Here is a 16,203-nt window from a genome sequence, read left to right as displayed (position 1 = left end):
TTTCTTAAGGCTGATTTAAGGTCCATCCAGTTGAAATTTCAAAATCTGGCAATTTCCCTAGGCATTGGGAGCTAGGATGAATAATCTTCCTATGAATCTGTATGAATGTGAGCCAGGTCACTGTTAACGATGTTTGCTTTTACATTTGAATCATTTTTTTGTCTAGTTCAGAGAGGGCTGTAAACCATCCAGGCTTACAATGTAAATTAGGCAGCCATATAAATCCCCAATGTTTCAGTGTTCACACATGTCCAATGTTCTACTCTGCAAACTATTTTTTAAAGGAAAATCTCAACTTGTTTTTGCAATTTCCTCTGCTTAACACCATTTTATATGCAATTATTCACTCTACTGAGTCAACTTTGCCACAAGCAGATATGAAACAGATATCTTTCCCATATAAATACTGCTCCACACAACTTCTGAATCAAGAATAGAAGAGGCCACAGTGCTCCAAGAGTTACCTCCCATACGGAGATGGTGCATTTCTTCCACAACCCACTTCAGAGTCATCTGTTTTCCAAATCCCCCTAAAATGCTCATTTTGGCCCATTTTGAGCCAACTTTACTTCAGCTTGGGACAGATAAATCATACAGTTGCAACAGTTTAATCCCTTCACATCGTATGACAGCCCACAAATGGACCTATTACAGGATTTGGTACGTCACAGTTTAAAAAGTTGCAGCAATACCTGATTTATCCATTGTTTTATTACATTCAACTTGCGTTGATTCACTGCATCAAATATGCAACTCTAATACGCAGATGTTTTCCTGTTCTGGAATTCTATGGCTCATCACCCTCTTCCCAGCTTCTATGAATCTAACTTCTTCTGAAAAGAATTGTCTGAGAAATGGGCGGCAAATAAATAATAAATAAATGTCAATGGGGAAAAGCCAAGATTCTCCTTTCTGGGCATTCCTTATGTATTTGAGATACTGGAAAACATGGTCTTTCATTAATTGCTTTAATTTTGCTACTATCCTTTACTTCTTACACAATAACTGATTGTTGAGGCCTGTTAATGAATCTCCCCTCCCAGAAGATCTTGTATATGCGATAATGCTTTTCAGGCCTGCCTCTTCGATCCCAAACTCATTATTATGGCTACACATACACAGTACACATATCCTTGATCAGTCTACTCCATCAATCTGGGAACTGAGCACAGCTTCAAGAGGGACACACATGGAGCAAGCGAGACAGGAAGAAGACACCAACCTAACCAGCCAGTTCAGCTGAATCAACCTTAGCAATCAATGCAGAGATTGCTCCAAAAGAAGGACTAAGGGGGAACATGATAGCAGTAATCCAATATTTGAGAGGCTGCCACAGGAAGGAAGGGGTTAATTTATTTTCCAAAGCACCAGAAGGCAAGACAAGAAACAGGGATGGAAACTAATCAAGGAGAGAGGCAACCTGGAATTAAGGAGAAACTTCCTAACAGTGAGGACAATTATCCAGTGGAACAGCTTGCCTTCAGAAGTTATGGTTGCTTCATCACTGGAGGCTTTTTAAGGAAAGACTGGACAGCCACTTGTCTGGAATGATATAGGGACTCCTGCTTGAATAGGGGGCTGGACTAGAAGACCTCCAAGGTCCCTTCCAGCTCTATTCTGATTAGATAGATGTTGTAGTCAGATCATCCTCATATCCCATAAACACATACATTCAGGCTGTGATTGCTATTCTGCATTCCTTCCTTTCCTTAACCAGGACCCCATAAAAATAGTAACAGGTCTGGGAAGAGCCTTTCAAAGTGGTAAATGTGAAACTGGAAGATACAACTGTTAAGTCGTGGGCTCTTGGGTACAGGAATGACGACACGAGGCTGAGTACAGGATAACTCATATTTTATTCTTGCTGGAACTGTACTGAAACCTGGGCTGCAACCAGCCACAATATATAGTCTAGCCCAGGGGTAGGTAACCTTGGCTCTTTTATGACTCATGCACTTCAACTCCCAGAATTCCTGAGTCAGGTATGCTGACTCAGGAATTTTGGGAGTTGAAGTCCATGAGTCATAAAAGAGCCGAGGTTGCCCACCCCTGGTTTAGCCCCTAGGCAGCAGACAATGGGTTTGAATCCACTCAAGCCGCCTGGAGATAGCCAATTGCAGGACCGGAGACAGCCAGTCTGGGATGCTGGAGAGCCGTTGGCTGCTCCAGCAACGCACGTGGTGTATCACCTCAAGCCCAGTACATAACAACAACAAACTGCTCTCCTGAACACACGTTAATGTAGGTAAATAGTTTCAGACCAAGCATATCGATTCGACTGTTTCCCCTTCTTTGGAGAGTAGAAACGTACCTCCCAGGTCCTAGAAAGGCGGCTGATAGCAGAGTGGCTCAGGCCGAACATCACAGCAAAGAAGGAATTCAGGTTCCTTTGGTCTTTTAGGCTGAAACCAAAAAGGCAGAAACACCATTCAGCCAAGGAGGGAAATCCCAAACAAAATTAATTACAAATTGCAAGAGTTTCCAAAGGGAAAAACAGCAGAGGCTCCATTCCTAGAGCAACAAGTTCTCTCCCAATGGAAAGAAATATCTTTTTATTATTATTATTATTATTATTATTATTATTATTATTATTATTATTATTATTATTATTATTATTATTATTATTATTATTATTATTATTATTATTTTCAGAGGTCTCCAAAAAGTCAATCGGGATCTCCAAGGTGAGGTTTCAATGCTCGAAGGGAGAGAGTCATCCTAATGGTTAAGAACAGCAGTAGCACAAGGCAGGGATAGACAACCTGCTTTGTATGGATGACACCTCATTCAATCCCTTCCTTGCCTTCGGTCAGGCTGGCTGATTTCCTGAATTACATGGTTTTAAATTAGAAAGCTGAAACTAGAAAGCTGACGAAGAAACCAAAAATGGAATTTGGGAGCTGATACTAAAAGGTATCTTATTCCTTAATTATTATTTTTTTTTCTCGACTGACAGGCCTCAAGGAGTTCGTGAAAAGGCATTAGATCTTGTAAGCATACAGTCTGCCCACCTCTGACTCAATATTTTCGTAATTAGTAGATTCTTACTGCGCAGCCAGCTTGATGAATTTGCGGAGCAGCTGAGCTCTTTTGATAACATCAGGACAAAGGCAGAGCTCAGTGGTGATCCAGAACTGCAGCTCATTGAAACGACGCAGGAAACGCTCCACATTGGCTGTGGTTGCACTGGGAAATTTCTGTGGCCCAACCACGTAGTAAATCAACTCCACCTTTTTTTTTAAAAAAAAAAAGCACCAGTCAGGAAATTTCTCCCAAGCTCCAGTCCTAAGACACAAGGCCTTGCCTTAGTTCCTCTTGCAAAAGAGCATACTAACGGCTAGATCTCTGCTTGCCTTGACTTTAGACACAAAGCAATAGTCAGAAATCTCAGCTCATTACCAACAATGATGGGTGAATAACTCATGGCAGGATTGGGAGCATCAATCCTTGTTGTTGTTGTTAGTTGCGAAGTCGTGTCCGACCCATCGCGACCCTATGGACAATGTTCCTCCAGGCCTTCCTGTCCTCTACCATCTTCTGGAGTCCATTTAGGCTCACGCCTACTGCTTCAGTGACTCCATCCAGCCACCTCATTCTCTGTCGTCCCCTTCTTCTCTTGCCCTCAACCTTTCCCAGCATTAGGCTCTTCTCCAGTGAGTCCTTCCTTCTCATTAGGTGGCCAAAGTATTTGAATTTTAGTTTTAGTTTTAGTTCCTTGTAGGCAAATGGAATTAGAATTTAGAATTTAGAATTTAGAATTAGAAAATAGAATAGAATAGAATAGAATAGAATAGAATAGAATAGAATAGAATAGAATAGAATAGAATAGAATAGAATAGAATAGAATAGAATAGAATAGAATTAGAATATAGAAAGTAGAAAATATAGAATAGCATAGAATAGAGTAGAATAGAATAGAATAGAATAGAATAGAATAGAATAGAATAGAATAGAATAGAATAGAATTAGAATTAAATATAGAAAATATAAAATAGAAAATATAGAATAGAATAGAATAGAATAGAATAGAATAGAATAGAATAGAATAGAATAGAATAGAATAGAATAGAATAGAATAGAATAAGAATAGAATAGAATAGAATAGAATAGAATAGAATAGAATAGAATAGAATAGAATAGAATAGAATAGAATAGAATAGAATAGAATAGGGATGGGATGGGATGGGATGGGATGGGATGGGATGGGATGGGATGGGATGGGATGGGATGGGATTGAATCTCTTAAGAGATTCTTTGTTTGGGCTGTTAAGACCACCCCCACCAACACAGGTCAAGACACCAGAATATAAACTGACAGCACTCTTTACTAGCAATGATGACATTACCTAGTTTGGATAATGAAGGGTCTGTAAGAAAACATGCAAGCTCAGAGAGCACCAAGGACCCCTCATTTCAACCTTGAGCTACAAATATTATCCTTTATTAATAGAACTTCCTTACCTGATGGAAGCTTTTGAAGAGGTTCCAGTCATGTTCAGTGAACTGATTAGCCAGGTCCTTTGAACTAATGAAATCCAAACTTTCCCAGGAACCAATACTGGGACCAAGCTGTTCAGGGTGAGGTGCCTTTGTGAGCAAAAGGAGAAAGGCATGCCATTTTTGCTACATACAGGCAGACAGTGCATACTGGGTCCTAGAATGGAACCTCAGGAAACGTTTGAACTCTAAGCCCAGGTCACACTAAAAGTGAAGATGAATGAATCCTACCACACCCATTGCACACAACTGTACTACAGCCTTTTAGGAGCTTTGGGTGTTTGTTTAGCATTTAGGAAAGAGGGCTGAACATCTTCAGTTATAGATAATTCTAACCTTCTGTCACAAATCTGTAACTCCAACACCGTATGCAGAAAATCCCGAATCATTATACAGCCTCAGTTTGGAAATATCTTTTATCGGTATCTTGCTTCAAAGTGAAAGGGATGCAGAGAAAGGTCTGTGGGGTGTTTTTTTTCATCAATAGTTAATTTAAAGTCTGATTTGGGATACTCCCTCCGTGATCTTGATATAGATTACCCCTTCTCCAATTTCATGCAACTCAGGGACGGAATGGGACAACTCGCCGCAACCACTCACCACAGCCGACTCGCTGAGGGACAACTCACCACAGGAAAATATCCCTGCAGGACAATTCAACAATTCCATTTAATTATTTTAAAATAATTACAAAATTATTGAAATTTTTGCCATTCACATTTCATTTGGTCCCTCCTCTGGCATCCTTTCTTTCATGGTTCTATTTCACCATTTTCTCTGATATTATTGTAACTCTTGTCCTGCGGTGAGTTGAGCATGGCATGTTGGCCACAGGGAAGTGGCTGTGGTGAGTTGGCCGTAGACCCCTCATGGACTTCATTGCTTCAATTCATCGTAACGTTTTTACTGGGGGGGGGGGGAAGCCACTTCCTATGGTTGTAAAAGGGATGCGGTGGCTCAATGGGTTAGGACGCTGAGCTTGTCGATCAGATGGTCGGCAGTTTGGCAGGTCAAATACCGAGTGCCGTGTAACAGAGTGAGCGCCTGTTACTCGTCCCAGCTTCTGCCAACCTAGCAGTTCGAAAGCACGTAAAAAAATGCAAGTAGAAAAATAGGGACCACTACGGTGGGAAGGTAACAGTGTTCCGTGCGCCTTTGGTGTCTAGTCATGCCGGCCACATGACCATGGAGACATCCTTGGACAAGCGCTGGCTCTTTGGCTTTGAAATGGAGATAAGCACTGGCCCCAAGAGTCGGAAACAACTAGCACACATGTGCAGGGGAACCTTTACCTTTACCTTTACCTATGGTTGTAAAGTTTCCTCCAGACATTTTCTATATGCCAGGGCTCACATCTTTGATAATTGTGCTGAGAGGGTGGTGGTAATGGCAAACAGGATAGGAAAAAATGTGGGAAATTTCCCCTTTGTGTGTATTTACAAGGAATACTCACCAAGTTGTGAAGCTCTTGAACACTGACAGCAAAAAGTCTCTCGTTCAAGCCCAGGGATGTAAACACACCAAAAGCTTCCACGGGCAATAGAACTTTATCTGCCAAAATCCAATTTTAGAAAGCAGGTTGAGAAATACAATTGCTTCTCAACAGGCCACGAGGAGGCAGCATATAGCAAAGCATCAATGTTGACTGATGGTTAAGTCTCTTTGCCTTCCCTCCAGCAAACCACGCTAGAGAAACCACAGCTCACTTCACTAGCTCTTACCTAGCTAGCAAATTTAGCTCTAGTTTCCAATTCAAAGAGGCCCATTTCACACTCACGAGAATAAATCTTTTTCTCCTCCAGAATCAACTACTGTAGTAGCTGGCCATACATGACATTAACTGCCATGTGGATTTGCGTTTAAAAACTAACCTAAGTAGTGGACCCTTTCGCAGGGTCTTCAAGGGCTGCATGTGAGAATGAATGACAGCTGGGATCAACATCTGCATGCATATATAAATGTAGCTCCACATACAACTTTCTTCTCATCCCCACTAAAAGATGCATGGGTAACAAATCACCTCTTCTCTGTGCATCAAGATATAGTTTGATTTGGTCTGCCCTTCCCCTCCTGGGGGAGCAGAATTCCATTTAAATAGAAAAAGAGCAGAAACTTTTTTTTCTTTGTGGGCTGCTTTTCTCATTGAGACTGCTTGCTCCACTGCTGGACTAACAGCTGTTTGGCAGACTGTCAGGAGCCAAACTGTGCTGGGGAAGAGAAGGGGGGGTCATGCCCTTCCCAGCATAAACATGGAAAAGGAAGTGTGAAGACAGGGAAATGAAGGAGGGGTGAGGAGTGACCAGCCTGGCCCCCCAGGGCAGACAACCTTGGGGGTCTTCAAGAGGGGCAGTTTGCCCTTATCTGATAGATGTAGATAAATCCACATGCGGCCCTTTTTTTCCTCATGTTCTGAAGGAATCCAGACCATTTTAAACATGAGAAGAATAGTAACAAACAACAGCTGAGCCAACATTCAACATGATAGATGAATGTTATGGATAAACAAGTTACAAACCACGCTGTAACAGTGGTAGGTAAACTTGCTCTTTCTTCCTTTAGCTCATTGTAGGAGGAGATAGGTTTCAGTAGAAAAAAATCAGGATTCTGGGAGCACCTTTTCAGACTAACAAATTTTATTAAAAGCCAGAAGCTTTTAACTCCATCGGATGCATAGCATGATTAAACTGATACAGGATTTAAATTATTTGAAAATTAGAAGTGTCTTAGTGAATCAAAAAGGGACGCAGTGGCTCAGTGGGTTAGGACGCTGAGCTTGTCAATCAGAAGGTCAGCAGTTTGGCGGGTCGAATCCTGAGTGCCGCGTAGCAGAGTGAGCACCTGTTACTCGTCCTAGCTTCTGCCAACCTAGCAGTTCGAAAGCACATAAAAAAGCAAGTAGAAAAATAGGGACCACTACGGTGGGAAGGTAACAGCGTTCTGTGCACCTTTGGCGTCTAGTCATGCCGGCCACATGACCACGGAGACGTCCTCGGACAAGCGCTGGCTCTTCGGCTTTGAAATGGAGACGAGCACCGGCCCCTAGAGTCGGAAACGACTAGCACGCATGTGCGGGGGAACCTTTACCTTTACCTTTACCTTAGTAAATCAGATACTCTACTGATGTCAGCCTTGTTCTTCTCCCAATGCTTCAGGTGAGAGACGCCTGCCATTTTTTTTATTTAAACAAGTGCCACATGGACATTCATCCATAATATGTATTCAAGCATGGCCTTCCTGATACAATTTTTTAAAATCAGAGAAATAAGTTTCCTCAGATTATAAAACTTTGCTAGAAATGTGAAAAGGAAGTCTCAGAATCATTTCATGGAAACTAACTAACCTGCATGCTCTTCTTCCCTGCCTCAAACACCTTAGCTTTAAACAGGCGGGAATCCTTTCTGCTGTGGTTTTGACACTGCTGAAATACATGTATGATTGACACCAATTTGGATACGACCCTCAGTTGCTCCACGACAGTGTTGCCATAGTGGAGCCACTTGTCACTGCATAAGGCAGGAACATCCGTCTCCCCCCAAATTGCTACCCCTGATAAGATTTATGTGCCATTAAGTCATTGTCAACTCTTACTGCCCAGATACAGTACGTACATTTTCTCCATGATGATCTGTCCCCAGCCTTGTCTCTCAAGTCTTCCAGTGGTGTGCTCATTGCCGTTGCTATCCCTACCCATTATCCCAAACATGCTCTTTCACGAGGCAACTGGACTTTCTTGTTTTTCTTTGAAGAGGTTTCCCTTCTCATCCCAGAAGCTTCTTCAGCTCTAACTGGATGGTGGAGCTGAAGAAGGTTCTTGGATGAGAAGCGAAACATCTTCAAAGAAAAACGAGAAAGTCCAATTGTCTCGTGAAAAAAAGCATCTTTGGGATAACTGTGACCTGGATGACTGGGAATCTCCACAGATACCCCTACCCATTGTTTAAAAACTCTAATAATGTCTCTGGAGCCAAAGTGAGGGAACTCATTCCACTGAGGACTTGATAACACTATGGTGGGAACCATCAGCAGCTACCTGCTAACTACACCATCTGCTGCCACTACTCTTTGCCTCAAGATAGACTACACCGAGGGGCAACAGGGTAGGGAAATTTCCTTCCATTGACTCATGCTACTGATAAATTCTTGAGGATGTTAATTTCCAATGACAGACCTGCATGGACTAAGAACATTTAAACGACTTTCAGATAGCCAACAGCTGTAAATTGTTACGGGTTTTATTTTTGTGTGTCCTTGAAATGGGGTTTTTCCAGATGGGTCGTGTGTAGCCCTGGGATGAAGGAACTCCTATTTACATGACTGGCATCTCCATGTAACTCCTACAAAGCTAGCATGGCTTCATTATCTTCCCAAGGAAACAGCACCTCAAAGGTTACAGAGGGCTCACCTCCTGCTGAATTAACCTTGACCAGGATCCAGTCTTTGTTCCAGTCCTGACAGTCTGCTAATGATGCAAGGACTTCCTGAACTGATGCATTCACCTGTAACAGTCTGGTAAGGCAGGAATAATTGGGCCTGTATATGTCATATGAAACTAGAGAAGGAGATGAAAAGGAAAGAGAGTTAGCACAGAAGCTATTCCTTAGATAGAGGATATAGCAAAACCCATCAAGCGAATCAAAACCTTGCCATCATCTCATGGAGCCAAGCTCCCATATCTTGGCACAGTAACAATTGTTCTGGTTACACAATGGAAAAATCAGTGTCAAAGCAGACCAGTTTGAAACCTAAACAGGGAAATCATGATGACCTTTGTCCTTGATTCCCACGGTGTAACTGTTGTTCAGAAAAGTTTCTTCTTGGATGGCAAACCGGTTCCCAACATTCCTGACCTGGGAACGAAAAAGGGGGAAGACACAGGGAAAAAAAAATCTTACCATGCAGGAAATCATAGCACAATACAAGTGGATGCTTATGGCTAATACGCACTAAAATTTAACAGGAAAGTCCTTTCCCCATACCACACACATCAGTCCCTTAAAGATACTTAATGCAAATGTGGGTGTCCAAAAATACAGGTAGTCCTTGACTGGCAACCACAACTGAGCTGAACATTTCTGTCGCTAAGCCATCATAACTTCAGTCGCTAAACGAACTGTTATAAGTTAAGGACTACTGGTACTCCTTTCTTTCTCTCCCAATCTTTCTCTTATCTAGATGTATGAAGAAAATTCAGGTTTTTTTTCCAAGACATGCTTTCAAGTCATAGGCTAGCAAATACATACATTCATTCTGTTCGATGAAAATAATAGAAATGAGAGCGAAGGTCCATAAACCAGGATTTACAGTGGCCAGGAGTAAAGTTCTTATTCTCTCTCCCTTCTCTTTAATTAGCAAGATAAAATGGGCTTTGAAAATTTAGCACACGCATCCCTGTACCGGGATTAAGCCATGTAATTCAGCTTACAGAATTTAGCTTCTCGTCAGAAACCCTTGGGACAGATGTTGGGAGAGAAAATGTTGAGTTGCCTCTGCATCAGTGATGGGATTCAGCCGGTTCGCACCACTTCGGCAGAACTGGTAGCTAATTTTTTTGGTTGCCCAGGCCCAGAATGGACTTCTGGAGGCGGCATCCACGCAGAGAACCGGTTGTTCTCATATTTGAATCCCACCACTGCTCTGCGTGTCTCATTTTCTCTAGAAAAGAAAATGAGATGAATCTATCCTGGTTCCCTTTGCCTGCAGCACTCTGTCATAAGGTGTGAAGATGAAGGGAGAGGAAGGAAGCAAGACCCTGTATAATGGAAGCATTTAAAGCAGGGGTGTCAAACTCAATTTCATTGAGGGCCGCATCAGCACTGTGGTTTCCCTCAGGGGGCTGGGTGGGTATGGCCAGGGTGGGTGTGGCCTACTGGGTGGGTGTGGCTAGAGTGCGTATGGCCTACTGGGTGGGCGTGGCCAGCTCTACATTGTTCGCATCAAGGGTGCCTATGGGGGCCTGGGCAGGAGTGGGACAGATCTGGGGGTCTCTGGCAGAAGGAGGGTCTCTGGGCCAGGGCCAAGACAGTGGGGGCCGTTCCCTCACTGTTTCCAGGATGGCTTCGCGGGCCGCATGAAACCAGTTCATGGGCCAGATCAGGCCCCCAGGTCTTGTGTTTGACATGTCTGATTTAAAGGAAAAAGATGCCACGACGAAAAGATGGGTTTTGTGCCATAAAATGAAAAGGAAAGCATGACCACGTGTAGCAGGTCCAAATGTCTTCCCAGCTATTTCCCTTCTTGAAGTCTTCTTTTACTTACACACATACACACACACACACAGTGAAAACAACCAAGCAAAATTAAGCTTGTCCACTTGGGAACGGCACCTGCAACTGCTTGAAAAAAAAGATCAGAACATAATTGAAGAACCTCTTGCTAGAGGGCAGGAATTTACCTGTAGCTTTGGAGATGCACAGTTGCTGCCATTTTCTATCCTATTCAAAAAGGAGAAAAGTCCCTGTCAGGACACAACGGTTACTCAGACTGCCAGAGGCTTTGTTTTTGAGAAAACACAGCAGCAGCAGCAGCAGTATTAAAACTGCCGGGATCTAAGTAGTCCAGTAAACCACTCATTCAACTGTTCTATGGCTCTCGGTTACAATTCTTTATTTCTAAGTATATATCAACACGTCTGAGTTGTTATGCAAACATTTGGCTGCAATTGTTTAACTTGACATCTGCCCATACCTGTGTTCAGACTTCCCAGGAAATTGGTCTTTTTGCCATGATCATCCTACTTATGACCAGGCTCTTTTCTGACAACACAAATACAATTAAGACAGTTTGAGATGATACAGTAGACTCACACTCTATTTCTCCGGCGGTCCTGTATTTGTTCCCGAACCAGGGGCCCCAGACGAGCATCTTGAGCGGCGTATTCTGACATGGTCTGCAACATATTGGCCAAAGACCAGTTAGCAGAAGCAGCAAGACAGATTTCCAAGTCCACAATAACGGGAGAAAAATGCTAGTCAATCAACACGACTCACATAAAAATAAATACACGTGGGACCCATTAGTTTGTTTTATGTTGTGTATGCTGGGGACTGTCAATCACAGCAAGCCACTAGGACCAACAGGTGGCACCAGTCAAGGCTCGGATTGGCTGGTCAGCATTCGGCGGGAATTCCAGATGTGGGGATTGGTTTTGGGAATGTACCTGGCTAGGTATTTAAGGGGGCTACGGATGGGCTCCATTGTCCTTTGTTCCTGCCTGCACACAATAAAGACTGTTGCTGTGAATCCTGTCTGTTCCTGTCCATGTGGTCCTGACAATATACAACACTGGCGACGAGGATGGGATATTTTGTTGCACTCTGAACGTTACAGAGTTAATTTCTTCACTGTGAACGATTGTCAAGGACTGAGGCAGCATGTCTAAGCTCGGAAACATCCGTGAATTCGATGTTCGTTACCCAGAAGAATGGGAAGCACACCTGGGCCAGGTGGAAGGCTATTTGCTGGTAAATTGCATCACTGAAGACCGCATGAAAGCTGCAGCGTTGTTGTGCATCAGCGGTCCAGACGTCTATGAGATAGCCGTTGGATTGTGCACGCAACTCAGGTCACTGCTGTTTCCTCCGATGACCTTACAGCCAAACTGAACAGACATTTTTTGCCCAAGCGGTCTGAGCTGTACTGGCGGGTACAGTTTTACCAACGGAAACAGTTACCGGGAGAGTCGGCGACTGAATACATTGCTGCAGTACGTCAAGCCTCTCATTTGTGTAAATTTTCCGATTTAGAAGACCGCGTGCGGGACCAGATCGTTGTTGGTCTGCGGGATGAACGGCTGCAGGAAAAGATAATGGCAAAACCGACCATGAATCTTCAAGATGTAATAGATGATATAATGGCTCATGAGGTTACCAGCAGGAAGAATGCTTCCAGACCCAGCAGCGGTTCTAGTGGGTCCGTTCACCACGAGAGCGCTGTGGACGGCAGAAGCGAAGACAACGGGGAGGATGGAGAGATCGATGCAAAAAATCTACCACCTCCAGGCACAGAGCCCCCTAGGGTTCCACCCAAAGGTGGGAGGGTGGCGTGATGTCACACACGGCAATCCACCAACTGCTCAGGCCAAAAATAAAAATTAATGTCCAGCTTCAAGGAGTACCTTGTAAGATGGAAATTGATTCGGGTTCGTCGGTCTCAATAATCTCTTTTGAGACACTCAAATCAATTTGTGGCAAGAGCAGGCGGCGGATTCCTTTAAAGCCCACAACCATATGTTTAACAGATTTTCAACGGGCTCCAATTAAAATGAAGGGGAAGGCTACCTTACTAGTGGAGTACAAACACATTTCAGGGGCAACTTTTCCTAGTGGTGGTAGACAGTTATTCGAAATGGTTAGAGGTAGTCCCTGTTACAAGCATGACCACAGCAAAAACTGTGCAGGTGCTGAGGGGGCTTTTCGCCACACATGGTCTGCCTGATGTCATAGTGTCTGATAATGGCCCACAATTCACATCTGCTGATTTTCAGGCTTTCACCAAGGCCAACTTGATTAGGCACACCACGTCTGCTCCTTTCCACCCAGCTACCAATGGCCTTGCAGAACGAAACGTAAGGAAGACTAAAGAAGCATTGAGACGCATCATCTATGGGGACTGGCATCAAAGGTTGGCACAATTCTTACTGGCACAGCACACTACACCCTGCACAACCACAGGCAAGAGTCCGGCGGAACTTTGCTGGGGCAGGCGGCTCATCATAAAATTGGACAGATTGCACCCAGACATAGTGGCCGCAGAGGTGGTTCAACCCACCCCCATGAGGGAAATTAATCTGGGAGAGCCGGTGTGGGCCAGGAGCTATGGGACTGGAGACTTGTGGGTTCAAGGGGTGGTAGTTGATAAAACAGGGCCTGTCTCATACATCGTGGAAGGGGAAGGGGGCCGGCAGATCAGAAGGCACATTGACCAGTTGAGGAAGAGGGCCCCTGAGAAACAGCAATGTGATCAGGCCCTTCAAACACCACCAACGGGCTCTGCTGGTGCTACCACGGTCGGTCAAGAGAGACAGGTAGTACTCTCAGACGCCAGCACAGAACAAGAACCAGGGACTTTGGACCGGTCCAACCAGCAGTTTAGCCAGGCCAATGAGGACCATGCGGGAGAAGAGTTTCAAGGCCAACTGTCATCCCAGGAGTCGGTCGGCCAGGCAGATGATCAACCAGTGAGACGTTCTGTGAGGACACATAAATCACCATTATATCTTGAGGATTATGTGAGGCCGTGAATGTCGTCTAACCAATGTTAGTGTTGTACAGTGTATATTATTCTTATTATGGGGGAAGGGGTGTTGTGTATGCTGGGGACTGTCAATCACAGAAAGCCACTAGGACCAACAGGTGGCGCCAGTCAAGGCTCGGATTGGCTGGTCAGCATTTGGCGGGAATTCCAGATGTGGGGATTGGTTTGGGGAATGCACCTGGCTAGGTATTTAAGGGGGCTACAGATGGGCTCCATTGTCCTATGTTCCTGCCTGCACACAATAAAGACTGTTGCTGTGAATCCTGTCTGTTCCTTTCCATGTGGTCCTGACAATATACATTTTATCTATAAAACTGTGGTGACAATGGCAGTAAAATTAGGAGGGAGAATGGGTACTTCAAGCTTCCAATAATCTCAGTTGCAAACATTGCTAGGGAGGATTGCTGAGGTTTTTCATGAATGTATGTATGTATGCTATGTGAATTCAAATTGGAACAGGGCTGGAAGGGACCTTGGAGGTCTTCTAGTCTAACCACCTGCTCAAGCAGGAGACCCTACGCCATTCCAGACAAGTGGCTGTCCAGTCTCTTCTTAAAACCCTCCAGTGATGAAGCACCCACAACTTCTGAAGGCAAGCCGTTCCACTGGTTAATTTGTCCTCACTGTTAGCAAGTTTCTCCTTAATTCCAGGTTGCTTCTCTCCTTGATTAGTTTCCATCCATTGTTTCTTGTCTTGCCTTTTGATGCTTTGGAAGGTAGGTTGACCCTCTCTTCTTTGTGGTAGCCTCTCAAATATTGGAATACTAATATCATGTCATCCCTAGTCCTTCTTTTCACTAGACTGGCCGTACCCAGTTCCTGCAGCCGTTCTTCATGTGTTTTAGTCTCCAGACTTGGTGGGTGTGGGTTTTCCCACCCAACACCCAGAGCTGCTGGGAGAAGGGCAGCATGTAATAACTGTAGGATTTTTGAATACAAATTGATAAAATCTAGACACATAACACACCAGATTTACCTGTGGTTTAAAAAAAAGAAAGTGTGGGCAATTAACGGGGCAATACCAGGGATAGTAGAAGACAAAGAATTTGAGAAGATCACACAGTATCAAGATCTGAACACTGAAGTTAAGACATTATGGCATAAACCAGCTGTGGCAATACCAGTGGTTATCGACACATTGAGTGCCTTACTAAAAAAAAAATCTTGGATGGCATTTAGGAAATTTGCACATTGACAAATTTCCAATTGTCAATTACAAAAGGCCTCACTGCTTGGATCTAAGTATTACATTACTTGGGAAGAACTTGATAGGTGGATAAAAATGCCAAATTCAGCCTAAACATGTGGCTGACTGCAACTAACAATTTCTTCATCATCATCATCATCATCATCATCATCATCATATCCCAAAACAACTGGAGCACCACTTGAACACCACCACCATTGACAAAATCACCATCAGTCAATTGCCAAAGGCAGCCTTACTTGGAACTGACTACATCCTGTGACAATATCTTTAACGCCATCAAACTTCCTACATCTGCCTATCTCAGGTCCTTGGGAAAGACTCGATAGGTGGACAAACATGCCAAATCCAATCTAAACATCTGGCTGTTTATGCAACAAACCATAATAATACTATCCACCACTATCACCACCATCACATATGAAGCTCAGAGGGAAAACAAAGTTGCATATTTCACAGGTACCCAGGCAAACGATGCCTCCTGAGCCACACCAATTTATTTATTTTTCACATTTTTTTTGAACCTCCCATCTCCCTCAATTTTTCTGTCTCTTTCTGTAGAACAATTTGATGTCCAGCTCTATTGCCCCGTCTGTTGCTCCCAAAAGACCATTTTGTGCCTTGGGCCCTCACCAACCTCCCCTTACCTGCAAAAAGGCCACAGCACAGGCCTCTGCTTGCAGCAGCCGTCCATACAGAGACACCCACTGGTTGACCAACCACAGGATCTTTTGCCTTTTCCCCAGGATATAGGCAGCTTTGTCCTGCTCCGAGCCCTCCGAAGGTTCCGAATGGAAGGTGAATGTAAGTCAAGGAGGCCCAGGATGATGAAACAGACCCCATACAGCAGTGGCCCCCATCCTTTTGGACACCAGGGACCAGTTCTGTGGAGAGAGGTTTTTCCACAGACCAGAGAGGGCATGGTTTTGCATGTTGCCTGCATCGTACAGATGAGGATTCACTTGTTTCTGCGACCCAGTTTTTGGCATGCCACAGCCCAGTGCCGGTCCACAGACAGGGGTTGGAGACCCCTGACATATACGTTCTAAGGGTGGGAGATTTGTTTTTGGGTGAGGCTTAGCTTATCTTGGCAGTAGTATCCAAGAGTAGCAGGTTTCAAAAAGAATATGTAGCTGGCATTTTAACTCATCTACAATGTCCAGTGTGATATGAGGTTAAAGACACTGTGGGGTATTATGTAGCCTGCCATCAAATGTTGTTGGCTATATTCCAAATGTGGCAGTAGT

General features: G+C 44.0%; 1 protein-coding gene across 4 annotated transcripts in view; it reads right to left on the bottom strand.

Annotated features, from left to right (window-relative positions):
• The window catches only part of RAPGEF3 (Rap guanine nucleotide exchange factor 3), a 70,097-nt gene that overhangs the window by 10,349 nt on the left and 43,545 nt on the right, over positions 1 to 16,203 (bottom strand). For all 4 annotated transcript variants that reach the window (XM_083352765.1, XM_083352767.1, XM_083352766.1 and 1 more), the window contains exons 14-22: positions 15,604 to 15,754; positions 11,301 to 11,383; positions 10,889 to 10,928; positions 9,263 to 9,344; positions 8,900 to 9,046; positions 5,951 to 6,048; positions 4,462 to 4,587; positions 3,049 to 3,230; positions 2,312 to 2,402 (exon numbers count right to left, since the gene is read on the bottom strand). In XM_083352765.1, the coding sequence (XP_083208891.1) occupies positions 2,312 to 2,402; positions 3,049 to 3,230; positions 4,462 to 4,587; positions 5,951 to 6,048; positions 8,900 to 9,046; positions 9,263 to 9,344; positions 10,889 to 10,928; positions 11,301 to 11,383; positions 15,604 to 15,754 (1,000 nt within the window). The remainder of the gene's footprint in view (positions 1 to 2,311; positions 2,403 to 3,048; positions 3,231 to 4,461; positions 4,588 to 5,950; positions 6,049 to 8,899; positions 9,047 to 9,262; positions 9,345 to 10,888; positions 10,929 to 11,300; positions 11,384 to 15,603; positions 15,755 to 16,203) is intronic.

This window comes from Vipera ursinii (assembly GCF_947247035.1).
Source record: "Vipera ursinii genome assembly, chromosome: 2".
Lineage (NCBI taxonomy): Eukaryota > Metazoa > Chordata > Lepidosauria > Squamata > Viperidae > Vipera > Vipera ursinii.
Note: the sequence above shows the minus strand (reverse complement) of the source record. Positions and strands in the feature narration are given on the sequence as shown.